The 21,042-nt window shown below is 53.9% G+C and overlaps 1 protein-coding gene across 8 annotated transcripts; it reads left to right on the top strand.

Annotated features, from left to right (window-relative positions):
- Positions 1-5,934: 5,934 nt before the first annotated feature.
- Positions 5,935-20,778, top strand: SYT3 (synaptotagmin 3). 8 transcript variants are annotated; one of them, XM_081514737.1, is made up of 11 exons: positions 5,935-5,998; positions 6,328-6,769; positions 8,248-8,418; positions 11,196-11,721; positions 13,919-14,306; positions 14,433-14,651; positions 17,142-17,262; positions 17,567-17,738; positions 17,827-17,959; positions 20,024-20,092; positions 20,261-20,778. In XM_081514737.1, exons 3-10 carry the CDS (start codon positions 8,268-8,270, stop codon positions 20,087-20,089), a joined length of 1,776 nt encoding a protein of 591 aa, XP_081370863.1. In that variant the 5' UTR covers positions 5,935-5,998; positions 6,328-6,769; positions 8,248-8,267; the 3' UTR covers positions 20,090-20,092; positions 20,261-20,778. The 8 variants fall into 8 exon arrangements, with proteins under 8 accessions (XP_081370863.1, XP_081370857.1, XP_081370864.1 ...); XM_081514731.1 differs by having other exon boundaries at positions 8,253-8,418; XM_081514738.1 differs by having other exon boundaries at positions 6,394-6,769.
- The last annotated feature ends 264 nt before the right edge of the window (positions 20,779-21,042 follow it).

Below are 21,042 nucleotides of genomic sequence, written 5' to 3' on the forward strand. Positions count from 1 at the left end.
CAGCCTGCACAGCCCATCAGTCTCCAAACTCTATCCCTTCTGCTTCCTGACTCTGCTCTTTCTTCTCTTCATTCCCACAGCCCAGTACCCACTCTGGCTTCAGGGTCCCTTCCTGCCTGGACCCTCCCCCCGGAGTCTCCTTCTTGCCCTCACATCCTCCAGTCTCTTCCCCACAAGGTTTCAGAGGGGTCTTTCAGCACTCAGAGCTGACCCCTCCCCTGTACTCAGCCCTCCCACGGCTCCTCAGCACCTTGGACCACGTTTCAGTCAGGCGTTTGACAGATACATGATCTGGTCCCAGCTTCCTCTCTCACCTCGTACCTTCAAAACACTCTTCAGCCACCTTTTACTAATTACTTTATTTAATCAATCCCTCACCTCTGTCTCCACTCTCTACATGCTGCCTTTTCCTGGTGCCCAAATGCCCTCATCCTTTCAAAAGAAGCTCAAGTGCCCCCTCCTCCAGGAAGCCTTCTCTGACTCCTCCTCCTATCAGTTATGTTTTCTGTCTCCTTTCTCTGCACATTCTTTACCTGCTTCCTCCCCGCCCCCCGCCCACCCCAGGCCTCTGAACACGGTGCACTCTGCCTGTCTTGCTCGGGGATTTGGGTCTTTGTCTGCCTCCCACTCCAGACCATCCCTGACTCCCCTCTGGCTCTCCAGCATCAGGAAAGTGTGGAACTTGACTGTTGAATGAATAACGGCTGACGATGCCTCTCTATTACTGTGACCCACACTCAGCAACCCCCAAGCCCACTGCCCTCCCCCTGTTTGTCCACATGACATAACATAGAATGAATAAGTGAGTATGGACTCTGGAGTCAAACAGACTAGCATCAAATGCCATGTCCAGGCTGTGCAACCTTGGGCAAATGTCTTCCCCTCTTAGAGCCTTGGTTTCCTCCTTTTTTGCCAATAATGCTGCCTTGAAGGGCTAATGGTGCTTAAATAAAGCAAGATACAGCAAAGCCCCCACGTGTAAGCCAGACACAAAAGAGACCCTCAGTTGAAGGTTACTTGCTTTCCCAGTTCTTAGCTCAGCCTCAGGCTTTAGCTGCCTCTTCTGGGGCTCTCTCTTTCTTCTCTCTTTGGGTGTCTCTCTGCATCTCTGGGTGTCTGTCTCTCTCTTCCCTCTGGCATCTGGGTCTCTTACATTCCCATCTCTCTGTGTCTTCATTTTTCTCTGTGATTTGTTCTTCTTTTCTCCCTACCTGTCTGTCTCTGGAATCCTGCCTCATTCATCTCTCTGTGTGCCTGAATTTGAATTGCTCCGTCATGTGTCTCTGACTTTGTCTGCCTCTCATTCCCTGTGTCTCTGTACCTTTCTGCGTGTCTCTGTCTTTGTGTCTCCCTCTGTCTCCATCGCTTTATTTGCCATCTCTCTGTTTCTCTCTACCTCCTCCCCTGTCTTTCCGCCTTAGCCCCACCTGTCTGCCACTGTCACTCACCCCAACTCTCTAGGGTCATCTCTGTCCCACTCCCTGGCCTGGCATGCAGCCTGGGACACAAATCCCTGAATCAGCATTTTCTTTCTATTCCAGAAATTATGTCAGCGCCGCAGTGGGGGCGGGGCTGGTTGTAGCTCTGGCTAGAGGGTTTGCCTTCCTGGATCCTTGTCCACACAGGCCCTGGCCAGCAAGGTCTCCCTCTGTTCTCACCGTTGGTTCTCCCACGGGTGCACCAGGAGAAATGGTGAGCCTGTGTTTACATACACTGTGCATGTCTCTGGGTGAGTGTCTGCTTTGCCTGCAGGCACTTTTTGTGTGAGTCTGTAGGTACTTTGCAAACTCATCTGTTCATTCATGCATGCATCTATATCCATCCATCCATGCAGTGATCCACTCATCCACCCACCCAGCTATCCATCCACCCATCCATCCACTGCTCCATCCATTCACCCATCCAACTCATAAATACATACATGCAAGTGTGTGTGCTCAGTCGTGTCTGACTCTTTGTGACCCCATAAACTGTAGCCCGCCAGGCTCCTCTGTCCATGGAATTTTCTAGGCAAGAATACTGGAGTACTGGGTTGCCATTTCCTACTGCAGAGGATATACTTCACCCAGGGATCAAACCTGCATCTCTTGCGCCTCCTGCTCTGGCAAGTGGATCCTTTATCATGACGCCACCTGGAAAGCCCATATATATACGTACGCTTCTCTGTTTCTCCATCCACTGGTTCATTCATTCAGCCAGCCATTATTTACTGAGTGCCTACTGCATTCGAGGCACTGTGTCAGGCAGCAAGGACAGAGGGGTAAACAAAAGGGCTCCCCCCGTGGAGCTTATGTGCTCATCAGCCCTCCTGCATGTGTCAAACTTCCTCCTCCCCAGGCTTTGCACAGACTGATTCCTCTCCCTGGAGGAGTCCTCTCTCCTCCCTCATCTTCACCTGGTTTTCCTCAGTTCAGTTCCATCGCTCAGTCATGTCCGACTCTTTGCGACCTCATGAATCGCAGCACGCCAGGCCTCCCTGTCCGTCACCAACTCCCGGAGTCCACCCAAACTCTCATGTCCATCGAGTTGGTGATACCATCCAGCCATCTCATCCTCTGTCATCCTCTTCTCCTCCTGCCCCCAATCCTTCCCAGCATCAGGGTCTTTTCGAATGAGTCAACCCTTCACATGAGGTGGCCAAAGTATTGGAGTTTCAGCTTCAACATCAGTCCTTCCAATGAACACCCAGGATTGATCTCCTTTAGGATGAACTGGTTGGATGTCCTTGCAGTCCAAGGGACTCTCAAGAGTCTTCTCCAACACCACAGTTCAAAAGCATCAATTCTTCGGCGCTCAGCTTTCTTCACAGTCCAACTCTCACATCCATATATGACTACTGGAAAAACCATAGCCTAGACTAGACGGACCTTTGTTGGCAAAGTAATGTCTCTGCTTTTTAATATGCTGTCTATGTTGGTCATAACTTTCCTTCCAAGGAGTAAGCGTCTTTTAATTTCATGGCTGCAATCACCTCTGCAGTGATTTTGGAACGCCAACACAAATATCACTTGCTCAGAGAAGGCTTCCATGACCTCCTTCTCAGACACAGCACCCTGGACTTTTCTTCATTAACATTGATCCTCAGATGGAGTTACTTAATGACCATCTGTCTCCACCACTAGACCTTGAGCCCTTCCAAGGCTGGGATTTTTGTCTGCTTTGTTCCCAGTCAAATCCTTAGTGCCTAGAACAGTGCCTGGTGCTCAGTAGATGCTCAGTAAGTATCTGCCAAATAGCTGCGTGGATTGAATTGAATGGATGTCTCTCTCTGTCTCCTGCTTCCCTGTCCAGTGCTCTGCACTCTTCTACACCCCCAGTGGTGATGACAGGCAAGGTCCTCAAACTTTCCAGATGCAAATAATGTAGTGGCTGAAAGCGGGGAGTCTAGAGTCAGACCACATGGCTTTGAATCAACTCCGACACCTCCCAGCTGTATGACCTTGGGCAGGGCACTTTCCTTCTCTGAGCCCCAATTTCCTCACTTGTAAAATGACATTAAACAGTCCATGAGCAGGGACTTCCTCCTGGTGAACCAGGGGTAAAGAATTCGCTCTGCAATGTGGGTTGGATCCCTGGTTCGTGAATGAGGATCCCACATGCTGCAGAGCTATGGTGCCCACATATCACAGCTAGAGAGTCCATGCACCGCATTGAAAGATCCCGCGTGCCAAAATAGATAAATAAATCAACAAACCAAGAAAAAAAAGACTCCATGAGCCAATGCATGCAATTACTAATTACAACAACAGTAAACATTAACCATTTTCTCTGAATCGCTGCTGAATTTAATCCTCAAAATAACCTAATGAGGTGGAATCTGGGTTTAAAAAAAGATCATCCTCCCAATAAAAAAAAAATTACCCTCACTTATAGATGGGGAAATGGAGGCACCAAGAATGTAAGTCATTCACCCAAGGCCGCAAATAATGGGAGAGAAGAGCTGGAATTTGAACCCACGCTCCCCACTCCCAAAGTCACACACAGCCGATGCACTGCAGCTGTTCCTTGATGCCTGAGGGCCTCTTTGGGAACACATCATGGGGGTCTGGCAAGCCCACCTACGTACACAACTCTGATTGTGTGCATTGCTGCATGCTGCTGTGTGTCTCTCCCTGCGTGTGGACCCTGGGTGGAAGTCCAGCTGTGAGAGTGGTATTTGGGGTGCTTGTACCTCCATGCACACGTCTGCGGGTGCACCTCCTCCTATGCAAGATTTCTTGGGTGCAAATGTAGGTCCGTCTGGGAGAAAGCAAGAAACCCTGAGGATAGGATTTGGACTGAACTCGAAAGGCAGTTCTGAGGGATTCAGCAGTAGGATTTGTTGTTGTTCAGTCACTCAGTCGTGTCCGATTCTTTGTGACCCCATGGACTGCAGCACGCCAGGCTTCCCTGTCCTACACCATCTCTCAAAGTTTGCTCAAACTCATGTCCATTGAGTCGGTGATGCCATCCAACCATCTCATCCTCTGTCACCCCCTTCTCCTCCTGCCCTCAGTCTTTCCCAGCATCAGGGTCTTTTCCAATGAGTCGGCTCTTCACATCAGGTGGCCACAGTATTGCAGCTTCAGCATTTGTCCTTCCAATGAATATTCAGAGTTGATTTCTTTTAGGATTGACTGGTTTGATCTCCTTGCTGTCCAAGGGACTTTCACGAGGCTTCTCCAGCACCACAGTTTGAAAGCACCAATTCTTGGGCTCTCAACCTTCATCATGGTCCAACTCTCACAACAGTACATGACTACTGGAAAAACTTTGGCTAGACGGACGTTTGTTGGCAAAGTGATGTCTCTGCTTTTTAATATGCTGTCAAGGTTTGTCATAGATTTTCTTCCAAGGAGCAAGCATCTTTTAATCAGCAGCACGATGGTGGCTGCAAAATGTATATGTAGGCAGCAATGGGGGGGGTCGTCTAATTAAAGGAAGGGCCTCGGAGACACGTCTTAAAGTGTTTGCAGAAGAAGCAGCAATTTTTCATTTAGAGATTATATTTATATGGGTGTCACTGGGAGGCAGGGGGCAGCACTGAGAAAGATTGGGAGGGGCCCTCCAAGTCACCCCTGTGGGCTACACCCAGACAGGTAGTTCTGGACCTTCTTCAAAGGATTTCACCTCTGTGGGCCTCCGTTGTCTCCTCTGTGAAATGGGAATAACATAATTGCCACCCCTAACCTGATAAGGCCAAAGTGAAGATTAACTCGGAGAATGCTTTCAAAGCATTTAGCCCCCGTGCAATTGTCATTAATTGCTGCTTTGAAACAATATTCATTAAGCACCTCGTTGGTGCCACTTCTCTCTATATACTGACTGGCTTTTCAAATCTCTGGGTCCCTTAGGAAACGGGTCCTTTGTCTGTATTTTGTTGATGAGGAAACCGGAACTCAGAGCAAACAGGGCAAGGTCACAAAAGTAGGAGCAGACCCAGGAAGAATTCGAGTCCAAGTCCTTGCTTCCACCTCCACACCGGGCTCTGAGGCTCTGCCTCCCCTCCCAGCATCAGCCCTCAGAGCCTCTCCGCTGGGAGGACTGGAAGTCCTGGGTCCTGCGGAAAAGCGGGGTGGGGAGTCTGGAGTCCTGCGTCCCCGAGGGAGGAGGGAGCAGCAGAGGTGGATTCCTGCATCTGAGAATGGAGGGAGTTGGGAGCTCGGTACTCGGGGTCCTTGGAGAAGAGATGACCAGGGTCCCTGACTTCTCTGTCTAGGAGAGGAGGGGCTGGGGGCCAGGGCTCTTGGATCCTGGGGGGAGGAGAGGGTCCTGATCTCCGATCTGTCTCCTCGGCGGTGGAAGTGCGCTGCGTCTCAGACGCCTCGGTCCCGGGAAAGCGCCCTCCTTCCTCTCTGCGGCCGCGCGATTTAGGCTTTCAAGCCGCAGGTTCGAAGGGGAAGAAGGAGGGGGTGCGAGGGGAGGAGCCGAGGACCTGCGACAGGGGCGGGGGGAGGAGCCGAGCTGGCACCGCGGCCGGCGCTCGGGGCTGCGGCGGCGGCGGCAGGGGCAGCTCCGGGTGAGTCCGCTCCTCCCTCTCCCCCTGCCACAGCCCCCGCCCCAGCCCCATCCCTGGGGGCGGCCCGGGCGCGTGCGGGCGAGGGTAGGGGCAGAGGTGCGCTGATCTCCGACCCGGGAGTAGGAGTGCTGCAGCGTCTCCCGGCTGCCTCGGGGGAGGGGCACGTGGTCCTGGAAGGTGGGGGGGGGGGGTCCCGAAACACCTGGGTGCACCCCAACCTAGCCCACCGATCCCCCGGGCGTGGGGATGGTTTACCCACTCCATGGCCCCTCCGGACTTAGGACTCCGCGGCTTCTCGAGGTCCCAGACATTATTCCTCTCCCCTGCAGCGCCCTGGGACCCCGGCATCTCATAACCGCCCCCCCACCTCCAAAAAATTCCCATCCTCTCTGCAGCCGGGAGAGGCACTAAGGACTCCAACTCCCATCAGTCCCTGCAGTGCCTGGTCTATGAAGCCGCAGCAACGCGAGCGCAAGGCCTGCCGGGAATTGTAGTCTTTAAGCTTAACAAGAGCTGGGGGCCCGAAGGTGGGAAGCGGGTGGCCGGACCTCCCGGGGGTCGCCTGGGGTCGAGCAGCTGGCCCGAGTAGGACAAGATGTGAGGCTCGGGCTGAGCTTTTTCTCACGGCCACGGCCCCCAGATCCGGCCCCCACCACCACCACCTGGTTCTTGGGGACAGTTCCGCAGCCCCTTATCCACCCTACAACCCCCATGGGCTACCGCCAGCCGCCGCCTCCGCTGCCATCCAGGACAAGGCAGGGATAAGCGCAGGTGAGTCTGACTATGCCCGTCTCAGAGTCCTGGCCTTCTGCAGCACCCCACGACACCTGTCCATCTGTGAGCCCTGATCTGTCCGTCCTTAATTTCCCCTGCACGCTCCTTCCAGTCTATCTCTGATGTCTAGCTGCAAACCATGTGTCGCTAATTCCCCTTCTCCCCAGAGGCACCTATTTGTCCCTGTCTTTTATGACCACTCCCCCCGCCCAATCCAACCTTCCTTCTGCCCCCATGACTGTCTGCCCAGTCCTCCATCCGCTGTATCTTTTTGTCCATCTGTGATCTCTGGCCATTATTTTTCTGTCCTTTATTTTTGCACTCCATCCATTCTCCTGTCCGCTATTTGTCTCTCAAAGATATTTCGGTCCACTCTCTTGCCTGGCACTTATCACTGCCTGCTCTATCCATCCATCTCCTACACTCCCGTGAATTACACACCAGCTTATTCTTTATGGCTTGTCCATCCCAAGTCTCAATCCTTGACTTTCCCTCTGTCTGTTTGTTCATCTGGCCCTCTCTTCCAGGCCCCAGTTTGCCCTTCCCATGATCTCTGTCTCCCCTCCTCTTATCTCTGCCTCTCTCAACTTGGTCCTTATCTCTGCATCCTTCACCTTCATCTCTCCACAGCCAGCATCAGACAACCATCCCCTATCTCTCTACCCCCATCCATCTCCTTCTCACTCCCCCTCTCCTCTCCTTGTCTACACCTTCCTGTTCCCTGGGCATCCCAAGCCCTTTCCCACCCTGGGCCATTGCTCATGTTCTTCCCACTGTTTTGAATGCTTTTCCCCACTCCAGCCCCACTGCCCACTGCCCATGGCTGGCTCCGTCTCATCCTTCAGGTTTCAGAGAACTCCCCTGATGACCCACCTCCGGCTCCCTTTGTGACACATCCTTCAACTATTTCTTTTAGGGCACTTCTCACAGTCTGAGGGCTGTGTGTTTATGTGAGTGTGTTTGTTGATTTGTATGCTCCTTATGTCCTCTCATTGGACTGTGACACCAGGAAGCCGGGGACCAAGTGGGGTTTGTGCCCTGCTGGATCTGCAACGGCCCACACAGTGCCTCGCGTGTAGTTGGTGCTCAGTGAATATCTGTTGAATGCATGAATGAGAAATGGCCGTTCCATTGTCTCTCCATCCCTAAATTCTGTCCCTGAATCTGTGCAACCCTAATCTTTGTCTCCTTGTCTGTCCAACCCTTTATTTGTAAATCCTGAATCTCTGCCCCCTGCCTGGCCTTCCCAGTCTCTTCCTCCTTGTCCATTTCCTCCCAATTTCTTCTCCCTTGTTCATTGCCCCCTCAATCTTCATCCCCTTGTCCATCCACCCCCTAATCTCTGTCCCTTCATCATTCCACTCCCAATCACTGCCCCTTGCCTATCCTCTTTCGTTCTCTTTCCACCCTTTATCCACTCCCTCTTTCTCCCCCATCCCATTCCCCATCTGTACCCTTGCCTGGCCCCTCCCAAGCACAGGACTCGCTGGCCACCATGTCAGGAGACTACGAGGATGACCTCTGCCGTCGGGCGCTCATCCTGGTCTCGGACCTCTGTGCGCGGGTCCGAGATGCCGACACCAGTGACAGGTGCCAAGAGTTCAACGACCTGCGAATCAGAGGCTATCCCCGGGGCCCAGATGCAGGTCAGCACCCCCAGCCATGTTGGTCAGCCCCCTCCTTCCACCACAGGCAGAACTTTTAGAGATTTAGAGCAGGCTTGCTCAGCTTCCTGTGCCTTATGGAGCCAGTCCCTCTTACAGTCTTGCCTCCATCCTGCCTGTTGTTGGTCCCCCTAACGTCTAATCTAAGGAGAAGGAGCTATGTGGTCCATTTGACCCATGACCTTTGGAGTTTTGCCCTGAGGGCCTCCTGTCCACCCTCCTCACCCCCACCCCACTGCTGCACACACCCCTTCAAGTGTCTTTGTGCATCTCACACAGTGCTTAGAAGCTCAGGCTCTAAATCAGTCTGTCTGACTTGTTTGGGTTCAAATCCCACTTCCCCACTTACTAAATGCATGGGTTCTTCTGTACCTCAGTTTCCTCATCTGGAAAATGGGAATGATAAAAGTGACTACTCCATGGAGCAGCTGCGAGACTCAAAGGATATAACACATGTGACTTGCTAAGAACAAGCTGGGCACACAGTGGGCTTTTGATAAATGTTGAAATATACTTACTGAGCACCGATTGTGTGCCAGGCAGTATGCAAGGTCCTCCAGATATCTCATCAACTACTCACGATGATCCTTTGTGGTACATATAATCCCTGTCTTCTCTTTTTTTAATTTTATTTTTAAATTTTTTAGTTGAAGTACAGTTGATTTACAATGATTCATGTGTACAACAAAGTGATTCAGATATAGATATTGATGTATATATTCTTTTTCAAATTCCTTTCCATTATATGTTATTATAAGATACTGAATATAGTTATAATCCTGATTTTCAATGGGGGAAACTGAGGTTCAGATGGAGTGGTTGGTCCCCCAGCTAGGAAGCAGTAGGGTTCTGAGATATCATGAGCACCTTCAAGATATCATGAAACCTTCAAGAAGCAGGAGCTGGGACATTAGGATGATGATCACACTCACTGAGCGCCAGGGCAGGGCTCAGCATCTTAAGAGCAGGATGTCCAGGGGCCGGTGATAAGGGATGAGACCCGGAGAGCTGCAGCAGCTCCCTCGGAGTCTCACGGTCTGTATGCAGAAGAGCCCGACTGTGACCCCAGGAAGTCTAGTACGCTACTGTGATTTGGCGAGCTGGGGGTGGGGTGTCTCGGGATCACCCTCAACTTCAGTAATTCCTAGGACTTTGACTTGGTGAGAGTCTGGGTCAGGCTAACAGTGGGGGAAGGTATCTGTCCAACTTTTCTCCCCCTTCTCTTCCTAAACGACCCTTTTGCTCAGTTCTTCCCATGTTCAGAAGGCTGGGGAGTCCTTGCTCTGGTTTCTAACAGGCCCCCAGAACTCTAAGTAGATGGTTGATCATTTCAAAACCCTAAGGGGTTGGGGTGGGGTGGGGTGGGAAACTCAGAGTCCTGCCACTGCCTGCCCTATGGCCCTGCAGGGTCACTTCCTGTCTCTCTGAGCCTCAGTTGCCTTATCTGTAAAATGGGATCAATCACCCTCAGGTGGTATAGTGTCATGAGGATGAACATCAGGGACCACTGACTTAGATTCACTGGGCAGTTCAGGACTGAAGGACATCCCCTTGTCACCAAGCGCTCCCTGAAGGGACAGGACACAGCCCTTCCACCCTGCTGTCCTTGCTGCCAATGGTTTGGTGACCCGCTCCTCCCCGTGCTCCCCATAACCCACCGTCTGTACACAGCAGGAATTTCCCTCTGTGATCCACTTCATGGAGACCCAAGAGTCAACCCCCAAACAAACTCACACTTCCTTGAAAAACCCCACTCCTGGCACCAATTACTGAACCAACCTTTGCTTCAAGATCTGGGCTGTCCTGGGTTTATCTGAAAGGCACATCAGCACACAGCAAGCATTCAGAATGTCTTAGTGGTGGGGGTGATGGTGTTGGATGCAGGTGGCAGCACTAGGATTTATCATCCTAACAAAAAGTCCTGCTTGAACCGCCATTCATTGGGAAACACTGAATTGCGGTGGCCCAGTGGTGAAGATGGTGGGCTCCGGAGCCAGGCCCCCCAGGCTCAAATTCTGCCTCCCCCACTCCAGCTACAGGACTTCATGTCTGTGGTAACTTCTTGTCTCTTGGTCTCAGTTTCCTTTTGTGAAAAGTACTAATGGGCATAATCGTGTTGCCAAGCTCCTAGGATGCCCATGAGGCATAAGGAAGCTAATGTCTATGAAGCACAGTAGCCTCTCAAGAAATGTTTGCTGTTATCTCCCCCAGCTTCACTCCCTCCATTCTTTAAAACCGCTAAGAGAGGCAGAACTGAGTTTTCCCATTGGACAAATGGGGCGGGTCAAGCTCAGAGAGGTGAAGATATGTTCCCAAAGCCACACAGCAAGCTGGTATTTGAACCCTGACCTACCTAACTGTGCCGTGCGGTCTCCTCTCGCTTTGATCACCTCTGAGCATTTTGGGGGAGCTTGGTTCTAAACTGGAGGATGTATCCACCTATAGGAGAGGCAGTGCCGGCTAGCGATCAAGAGAATAAAAAGGATCAAATCTGAAGACAGACTGCTGGTTCACATCCCAGATCTGTCATGGACTAGCTGTGTAGCCTTATACGAGTCACCCAACCTCAGTTTCCTCATCTTTAAAATGGTTAGAAGGAAACACTGTTGCGTAGCCGTGGAGTCTGTACTGAGTAGTATGTGTAATGTGTCTAGAATGGTGAGAGGCCAACACTAAAGCTTAGCTTTTTCGGGGAGAGCAGTGGGAGGCTAAATTCTTACCCCACCCTGACCCCTGACCTTTGTCCTCACTCTCTCCAGACATCTCCGTGAGCCTGCTGTCGGTCATCGTGACGTTCTGTGGCATTGTCCTTCTGGGTGTCTCCCTCTTCGTGTCGTGGAAGCTGTGCTGGGTGCCCTGGAGGGACAAGGGAGGCTCAACCATGGGCGGTGGTCCCTTGCGCAAAGACCTAGGCCCTGGGGTCGGGCTGGCAGGCCTGGTAGGCGGCGGCGGGCACCACCTAGGGGCCGGCTTGGGTGGCCATCCCCTGCTGGGGGGCCCGCACCACCATGCCCACACAGCCCACCATCCGCCCTTCGCTGAGCTGCTGGAGCCGGGCAGCCTAGGGGGCTCTGACCCCCCTGAGCCCTCTTACTTGGACATGGACTCCTACCCAGAGGCCGCAGCTGCTGCAGTAGCCGCTGGGGTCAAACCGAGCCAGACATCTCCCGAGCTGCCCTCGGAGGGCGGGGCAGGCTCGGGGCTCCTCCTGCTGCCCCCCAGTGGTGGGGGCCTGCCCAGTGCCCAGTCACATCAGCAGGTCACAAGCCTGGCACCCACCACCAGGTGAGACAGGCCACCGGGCTGGGGATCCACTCTGAACTTCCATTCCTCTTCAGGGTCGCTTTCCCATGTGCGGCGCTCCTGAGTCCTGGGCAAGGAGGGAGCTTGGGGCGTGGAGTCCTGGATCCTGGAGGAAGTCGAGGCTGGGGACCCAGACTCCTGAGTTTGAGGGAGGAGGGGGCTAGAGGTCTGAGCTCTTAAAACCAACGGAAGGAGGAAGATAGGGACAGGACTCCGAGATCAGGAAGGTGGGAGAGAATGGAGATTAGACCCCCGAGTCCCTGAGGCACAAAGCAATTCATCATTGATGGGACCTGCAGCTCATTGATCCATTGATGCTGATTCTATGCATGCATATTGAGCACCTAATATGACCTAGACCTGAGCTGGGTGTTGGGAAAAAGTAGAGGTGAGCACTACAGACAGACCCTCATGTCACTCCCAGGCCAGGGGAAGTGGGTCCCCAGATCAGCCTGTCCCGAGCCAGCCAGGCCAGGTCTGCAGAAATGCAGCCTGGGGGACACGGATGGGCCAGGACCACACAGGGTCTTGGATGCCGGATGGAGGGTCTGGGACGTTGTCCTGGGACACTAGGGAGCCACGGAGGGCTGTGAGCAGAGGAGGTCAGCTCTGGGTATAGAAAGACCTCTCTGGGGCCACACAGGGGACAGACCGGAGGCCAAGAGTCCAGGCCGGAGAGGATAAGGCTGAGCGGAGATCACGGGGATGGCGGAGGAGGAGATGAGGTAGAGAGAGTCAGGGGGCAGCGAGTCGGGGATGGAAAGGAGAGCTGATGGCTGTGGGCAGGAGGGGGTCAGAGGAGGTAAGGACAGCAGCCAGGGGTCTGGCCTGGTGATCGGGTGGTTGGTGGGGCTGTCAGAGGACCTAGAAAGAGGGGAGGGTTTGAGGGAGACTCTAACCTTGTCTGGGTCTTGTTGAATGGGAGGGACCTGGGGGAGCATCTGGGGGAAACTGACTTCTAGAAGGATTGTCTCGGGCCCCAGAGGTTCATGGGTGGTTCTCCTCCAGGCAAGGGCTGGTCAGGGGCTCATGCAAAATGTAGTCTGAGGTCTCTGGGGAAGCCCTCCAGAGGTGGAGGATACACTGGTCTGAGTTCCTCATTCCCCCATTATTCAGATGAAGAAACTGAGGCTCGGAGGGTGTTAATGACCTGCTCAAAGTTACTCTGGGAGCAGGGAATGGCGCACCGATCAGTAGCTGGAGGCATCTCACCCCGCACCCCTTTCCATGGCTTGGTGCTCCCCACCCCCCCCCGCTTCTCCCAGCCCCGTGCCTGCCTCTCAGTGCATCTGGCGCTGCCCTGTCCAGTCATCACTAGGGGCCCCATCACATGGACTTCACCATGGGTGCAGTGGTCCATGCAGGAAAGGATGGATGAGCAGGGGCCGTGGGGGTGGGAAAATTCAGGAGACAGGAGGGAAGGGGTTTGAGGGGAGAGAGGAGGTGAGGATAGCCCCAGGTGTCTGACCTGCAGGCTGAGGTGGATCGTAGGGGGCTGGGAGAGGGAGTGGACTGGGGAGACGTGGGGAACACAAGCAGTGTGTGGTGTCTGATGGGGCTGGGGGGGCTGGACCTGGCTGGAGCCCAGGAGACACACTCGGCAGACAGAGGCTGCTGGTGGCTGCGGAAACCTGGGGCACAGATGAGCTTGTCCAGGGAAAGCATGCGAGTGAGAAGGGAAGACGATGGCCGAGATGGTTAAGGACGGAGCTGTGGGCTTCCACGGTGTCCCACAAGCACAGAAAAGAAAGTTGAGAGAGAAAGAACAGGCCGAGGGGAGCAATGGCCAGGTGGGAGAGAGTGAGGATGGGCCGGGGATATTTGGAGAAGGGCAGACGGGGGTCGGGGGTCTGGGCTGTGTGAGGCCCCAGGGCTCCACAGAGAAGTTATTTTCAGGGTCACTCCTGGAGGTCAGATGAAAGCTTTGAGAGGCTGGTGCAAGCCCAGGTCTGGGTTGGAGCTAGCCTAGAGAAGGGGACGGCCACCCCTCCATAAGATGGGGAAACTGAGGCTCAGAGGATTCAAGTGCCCTGCTCAAGGTCACAGTGGGCAAAGGTGGGGGTCTGTGGGCCCTGGGCTGTGGGGTTTGGAGAGGAGGCCGGGAGGGGCCTCCCAGGTCTTCAGGTGCAGTCAGAGATCAGAGCCCACTGACCCCATCTGTCTTCCCCACCCCCTGCAGGTACCCCGCCCTACCCCGGCCACTCACCCAGCAGACCCTCACCCCGCAGCCGGACCCGGGCAGTGAGGAGCGGCCGCCCGCCCTACCCTTACCCCTGCCGGGCGGAGAGGAAAAGGCCAAGCTCATTGGACAGATCAAGCCGGAGCTGTACCAGGGGACTGGACCTGGCGGCAGGCGGGGCGGCGGGGGCCCCGGCTCTGGGGAAGCCGGCACGGGGGCGCCCTGCGGCCGCATCAGCTTTGCCCTGCGGTATCTCTATGGCTCCGACCAGCTGGTGGTGCGGATCCTGCAGGCCCTGGACCTCCCGGCCAAGGACTCCAATGGCTTCTCAGATCCCTACGTCAAGATCTACCTGCTGCCTGACCGCAAAAAGAAGTTTCAGACCAAGGTCTGGAGTGGAGGGCTGGACATCCGGGTCCCAGGGAGGAGGGGCAGGGGGCCTGGACCCCCAGGTCTGAGGGAGGAGGGGCAGGTGGGCATGGTGTCTGTCTCCCTTCCTCGCCCACCCCTCCAGGTGCACAGGAAGACCCTGAACCCCGTCTTCAATGAGACATTTCAGTTCTCGGTGCCGCTGGCTGAGTTGGCGCAGCGCAAACTGCACTTCAGCGTCTATGACTTTGACCGCTTCTCCCGGCACGACCTCATCGGCCAGGTGGTGCTGGACAACCTCCTGGAGCTGGCTGAGCAGCCCCCCGACCGCCCGCTGTGGAGGGACATCGTGGAGGGCGGCTCGGTCAGTGGATCCTGCACCCGCTTCCCCAGGGGACCCAGGACCCCTCAGCTTGCCATCTCCTTGACCCCCCCCTACTTCTTCACAACCTCATAACTCCTGAATCCTGGAGTTTTCTTTTTAACTTTATTTTACTGCAAAATATTGCAAACGTACAAGCAGGAACAGAGAATGGTATAATGGGCTCCCACTTCCCTTCTGCACTTTGATAAATATTAACATCAGAACCAGGCCCCAGATTTCCCAACTTCTGACCCCACCTTGACATCTGATGGTAACCACTGAGAAAACTATAACAGACGCCACCCGTTTTATCAAAACTCCATGCCGTGACCCCATGACTCCTGTCCTCTGATCTCGGATTCCTGACCCTCCAACTTCCCAAGCCTAGAGGTCCTGGCTTTTGTTTGTCAAACTTCCTTCCCCCTTTCAACCTCCTCATTTTTCAATCCCCAGTCTTCCTGAAACCCCCAGCCCCTCTGATCTCTGAACACTTTGTTTCAAAGCCCTGACCCTCAAGCTCTCTAATTTAATCTAATCCTCTGTGTCTTCATGGTCTCCACCGGAACTCTGATAGTGTGATTCCCTAAAGCCTCACACTGGAATCCCCGATATCCTGACATCTCCCCAATGCCCCCAACACCCCCCACTGACTCCTTCCTCCTATCTTACAACCTCCTTCTCCTATACATCCAACCCTTCCCTGAGCCTAGCTCCTAGGTCTTTGTTCGGGTGTCCTGACCTCTTCCACGCCCCGAACTTCACACCCTCCCAGCTCCTCAGCCTTCTCATTCCCAGTCCGTGGGTTTCCCGACATTCCAGCTCTCTGTTGGTCTGGGGAAGCTGTGTGTGAGTGGGGACGGGTGTGAGCCCTGTCCTCATATCATGAGAGGGCTGGTTTTGCCCACCTGATGGCCCAACTCAAGCTCCTTCCCATCTCTGAGCCTCCGTTTGAACCAGATGCATGTGGCCCTTCCTAAGGTCCCCTTCACCTGGGGGGACCTCAGCCCGCTTGCTCCATCCCCCAAGCTCAGGCTCTGAGAACCCCCTGCCTAGTGGTAGGGTCCTGGCCCTGCTCCCTGTTGTTCCCGAGGCCGCCCCGCTCGAGGGTCCCCTCCTGCATCCATCCTTATCTCCTCCATCACCTCACATTTTCTCTTCTCCTCCTGATCGCTCCAGGTCTAGGTGGTCACACAGGGGCCTGCATCATGGGGACACCTGGGGGGAGTCTTTGCTCAGGGCGGCAGGGAGTCTGGGAGCATGTGGGAAGAGGTGACAGCTAAGCTGAGGCTTGATGACTGAGAGGCGACAGGGAGGGAAGGTACTCTCGCTGAGGACACAGCCCGGGCAGAGCCTCAGGGGAGCGAGTGGGGAGTCTAGGGACCTGGGCTCGGGCTGCGTGGGTGGAGGGCGAGGCGCTGAGATGAGGCTGAAGGCCAGGGCAGCCGGGGTGTAGGTCCCCAGCTCTGGCCACGGCTCCAGGTCCTTCTGCGTGCGTCAAGGCAGGGGAATCTGCCTCCCTTGTAACCTCATGCTTGCTCTTGTCTGTCGCCTGCCCTAAGATTGACCTCTCTGTGCGTCTTTTCTCCGTCCCACCTCTCTTCCCACCTCTCTGGATCTCTGTCCCTTCCTCCACGAAGGTCTCTGCCTCTGTTTCTCTCTCTCCTCCTGCACCACGCCCCCAACCCCCCTCCCCCCGCCCTGGCCTTTTTCCCTCTCATTCTGGGTCTCTGCCACTCGCTGGGTCTCCATATATGTTAGTCGCTTCAGTTGTGTCTGACTCTTTGCGACTCCACGGGCTGTATAGCCCACCAGGCTCCTCCATCCATGGGATTCTCCAGGCAGGAATACAGGAGTGGGTTGCCTATTCCCTTCTCCAGGGGATCTTCCCAACCCAGGGATGGAACCTGAGCCTCCTGCATTGCAGGTGGATTCTTTACTGTCTGAGCCAGGGATCTGCACACACCGCCCCCCACCAAGTCTCTGCCCCTCTAGTCCTGCCCCCTGTGACTCTCTCCCCTCCCAGGCCTTGGCCCCCCCTCTGAGTCTGGGCCCCTCTTCCCCCTCCCCAGCAGGTCTTTCTCTTCTCTGTCTGGGTCTCTAGGTCCCCCCCTCCACCCCCGTTCTGCTCTGGGTCTTTCTGACTCTAGAATTCTGTGGGTCTGCCATTCTCTCTCTCGGCGTTTGCATCTCTGTCTCAGCCGATTTCTCAGGGTTCTTCTGTCTGCCTTCCTCTTTCTGTCCTTCTCCTGATCTCCCCCCGCCCACACCTCTTCCAGTTTTCCCCGCAGAACAAATAGGCTTTGACGGTGGTGGGCCGCTGTGGCCGGGGAATTTACCAGGTTTTGGCCCGGAGTCAGGTTGTTAAGTGGATCGGAAACCTGAGCCCTGCAAATCAGGGAGGAGAGCTGGAGGCTGGAGATGGGAAAGTCAGGGAGAGACTGGGGGGGAGGCTGAGACAGCGCATCACTGACCCCCTTTCCCCAACTGCAGGAAAAGGCAGATCTTGGGGAGCTCAATTTCTCACTCTGCTACCTCCCCACGGCCGGCCGCCTCACCGTGACCATCATCAAAGCCTCTAACCTCAAAGCGATGGACCTCACTGGCTTCTCAGGTGGGTTCCGGAAAGGCGCCGGCTTCAGAGGGGCGGGGAGGCAGGTGAGACTCCTGGGTCTGAGCGAGGAGGGGGCTGGAAGCCCAGACTCCACAGAGTCTTGAGGGAGGAGGGGAGCGGGCTTCAGACCCCCTGAGTCTGGGCGACGAGAGTCCGGGGTCTGGACTTCTGGGTCTGAGAGGCTAGGAGAGAAATGGCTGGGGAACCAAACCCTTGGGTCTGCGAGAAGGAAGGTCTGGGGTCCGCGATGGGGTCTGAGGGACGAAGACCTGGTTCAGTGCCCTCTCTCCACGCCCGTCCCCAGACCCCTATGTGAAGGCCTCTCTGATCAGCGAGGGGCGGCGTCTGAAGAAGCGGAAAACCTCCATCAAGAAAAACACGCTGAACCCCACGTACAACGAGGCGCTGGTGTTCGACGTGGCCCCCGAGAGCGTGGAGAACGTGGGGCTCAGCATCGCGGTGGTGGACTACGACTGGTGAGGAGGGGGGCGGAGTGAGAGCAGGGTCTGGGGCCCGGCCTGCCTGCCTCTGGGGTGCTCACCGGCCCCCACCCGTGACCCCCAGCATCGGGCACAACGAGGTGATCGGCGTGTGCCGCGTGGGTCCTGACGCCGCCGACCCCCACGGCCGCGAGCACTGGGCCGAGATGCTGGCCAACCCGCGCAAGCCCGTGGAGCACTGGCATCAGCTGGTGGAGGTGAGTGGGGCGCCATCCAAGGCCCCTCCGTGCGCCACTCACCCCTTCATTTGCGCAACCCCTCATGTCTTTGTGGGCTGCTGAGTCACAGGTTCGAATCCCCGCTCTGCCCTCTTTAGCTGTGTGACTTAGAGCAAGTTCCTTGATCTCTCTGTGCCCCCAGTTTGCCCACTTGGGAAATGGGACCATTAGAAGCGTCTATTGTTAGGACAGATGTGAAAATGCAGTGAGCTAATGCAGGACTAAGTGTCCGCCTCTTAGTAAGTGCTCAGTAAATAGTCAGCTACTCTTATTATTATTACCCATGATGCTAAGTCCCAAATAAAAGGAAAGAAAAAAAAAACCTCGATGATGAAATAGAGCAGGGCTTTCTCTATTTGTTATTTAAAGCAGGCTGTGAAAATTGGTGGATTGTGGTTTACTGGGTAGGGATCAACAATTTTTCTTTTGAAATGAATAAGCAAATAAAATGGAAATAGAAGAAAACAGATATTTTCACAGGGCAGGAAACCAAGGATCATGGTATTAATTAATTTTTTTCCTGGGGGTTGCGATCCAAAATGTTTGAGAGTCTAGGGGGGAGAGGGAATCTGGAAGGGAGTTGGGGGGGGTGCCCTTTCAATTAGGGAGTCCTGGAGGGCTTCTCGGAGGAGGAGACATTTGAGCAGAGGGATGGAGGTTGAGAAGGAATGGGCTTTGTTGAAGAAGCTTGTAGGAAGAGGGTAAGGCTGTCAGTTCCTCCAAATCATTGAGAAGGTGAGTGTCAGTGGAGAGCCTGGAGCAGAGAAAGAAGGGGATGGGAAGATCCCAAGAGGCCTTGGGGGTCATGGGAGAACCAGCTTGACAATATTTTAATTAAAAATTTAAGATCACTTAAGATCTTTAATTTGTCAAGAGAAATTTTCAAGCATGGGTTCTCTCATTTGAATCCAAGAAAAGCAAAGAAATAACTTTCAAAACTATAGATGACTCTACTGTCACTAAAGCCAAGAAAGTAAGATTATACTAAATTCTTGCAGGGTAAAAATAAAACATTTAAGATAGTATGAATTTCAGTACACTTACTCTTTTTTTTTTCAATATTTTCTCAACTAGTTTAATATTCCAGGGGAAAAACAAACAATACAGAAAAATCGAGCACATATTTCTCCTTTTGTCTTTGGTTCCTGAGCCCAGGAACTGACCTTTACTGGCAATTTAAATAAATTTCAATTTTAAATAAATAAAATAAATTTTAAATAAAACAAGTTTTCTTTAAAATGGCACTGGACTAGGTTTTACTTAAAGTTTTTATTTTGCTCATCATGGACCATTTTTGCATTGATATTGATTTTTTTTCAAAAAAAAAATGATGGTATTACAATAGCATTTATCTGGCTTGCAGAGTTTGGGTGCACCTTGCATTTTACACCTGGATTCAGTTCCTCACTTGGAATTGACTAGTGTGGCCCTGCTTTGAAGTTTTCTCTGGGGTTGGAGTGGGGAGGGATGTAAAGGGCTGAACGCAGAACTCAGAAGTGAGTTTTGAAAAGACTGTGATTATACTTAGCTGAACAGATGGCAGTTCCCCTCCTTTCATCACTTACTCTTCTTCTAATTCACTCACTCGTTTATTCACAAACTTCTCTGGCAGCTCCTGTGAGCCAAGCTCACCGTGCTCCTCAGTGGAGAGGAGCTGAACCCAGGCAGAGTCTGGCCATGACCTTGACTTTCAGCCAATGATGTTCTGTGGCTGACCCCGACCATTCTCTAGCTCAGCCCTCTCGTGGCTCCCCAGCACTCTCAGGACTGGGTTTCAGCTCCTCAGGGGCTGTGCAGGGTCTTCCTCATCACCCCAGTGGCCTCGTCATCTCTTCTCACATTTCCAGTGATGTCTTCTTTGTGACTCTGTTTTCCCATCTGTAGAATGGGTCTGTAGTACCACTTGCCCCATCACTTCAGAGCCGGGCTAAAAAAGAGAACTATAAATGATGAAAACAGGTGTGATGTCTTATTAGGTTCATTACTAGCAACTGTTTTGCCTCTGTCCCCCTCCTCCTGAGCCTTCTGGATATCCCCCTTCAGGAAAAGACTTTGACCAGCTTCACAAAAGGCAGCAAAGGATTGTCAGAGAAAGAGAACTCAGAGTGAGAGGTAAGGAACCCAGACCAGAGGTGGGAGGGGCTGGACTCCTGGGCCTGAGGATGGTGGGACATAGCACCGGGATTCCTGGGTCCCTGGGGTGTTTGACGGCCATGACCAGCCAGGTCATGGGCTGGCTGTCCACCATCACTAATGTTTCCTTGCTGCCTGGTCCTGCAGATCTGGTCAAGGCCTGGAATCAGACCAGGCCTTCCAAGGACCCCATCCCTTCCTGCCCGGACTGTGAATTCATCTCCTCGAAGCCATAACGTCCGAGCTGCGTGGTGCAAGGCAGCCCTGGGCCTGTCCATCCTTCTACCCCTGGAGGCTTGGGGGTGGTGGGAGGCAGGTGGGCCCAGCTCCCTGTTTCAGGGTGGGGGGCATTCAGTCTCCACTGTGTCTGTCTTCCCTCCCCAGGACTCCCCATCCAGGTGAGGGGCCATGCATGTCTGGGGGATCCCTGCCCCCAAAACCTCTGTCTGTCTGTCTGTCGTCTGTCTCTTTGCTGTTTGTACAAGACTTAGTGTCCTAACCCTCGTGCTGGCTGTGAATGTCAATGGCCCAATCTCCCGTGTTCCCCTAGACACGCACACGCCCGTGTCCACCCTTTCTGTTCACCACACCCTGAGTCTGGCCGATTCCCCCCACTGCTGCTGCTATCAACACCAGAATAAACACATACATTGGGTCTCACTCCATCTTGGGCTCCTTTCCTTTCTGGGACTGGGAAGCTGGGTTGGAACATCTCGGCTCTGCATTCAAACAAATGTCCCATTCACTTGCAGAGTGACTTTTGGTAACTTAACTGATTTCTCTGAACTTTTCTAAATTTCACATTGGCCAGGACCACTGTAGTCATAGGACACAAAATGCAACCCTGACTATTGTAAACCACAAGCAGAACTGAAGGACCTCCATGCAAGACTGAGAGTACAAAAGGACTTCAGGCATGGTTGGATATA

The sequence above is a fragment of the Giraffa tippelskirchi genome, chromosome 7 (genome assembly GCF_054371585.1).
Source record: "Giraffa tippelskirchi isolate mGirTip1 chromosome 7, T2T-mGirTip1v1.2.pri, whole genome shotgun sequence".
Lineage (NCBI taxonomy): Eukaryota > Metazoa > Chordata > Mammalia > Artiodactyla > Giraffidae > Giraffa > Giraffa tippelskirchi.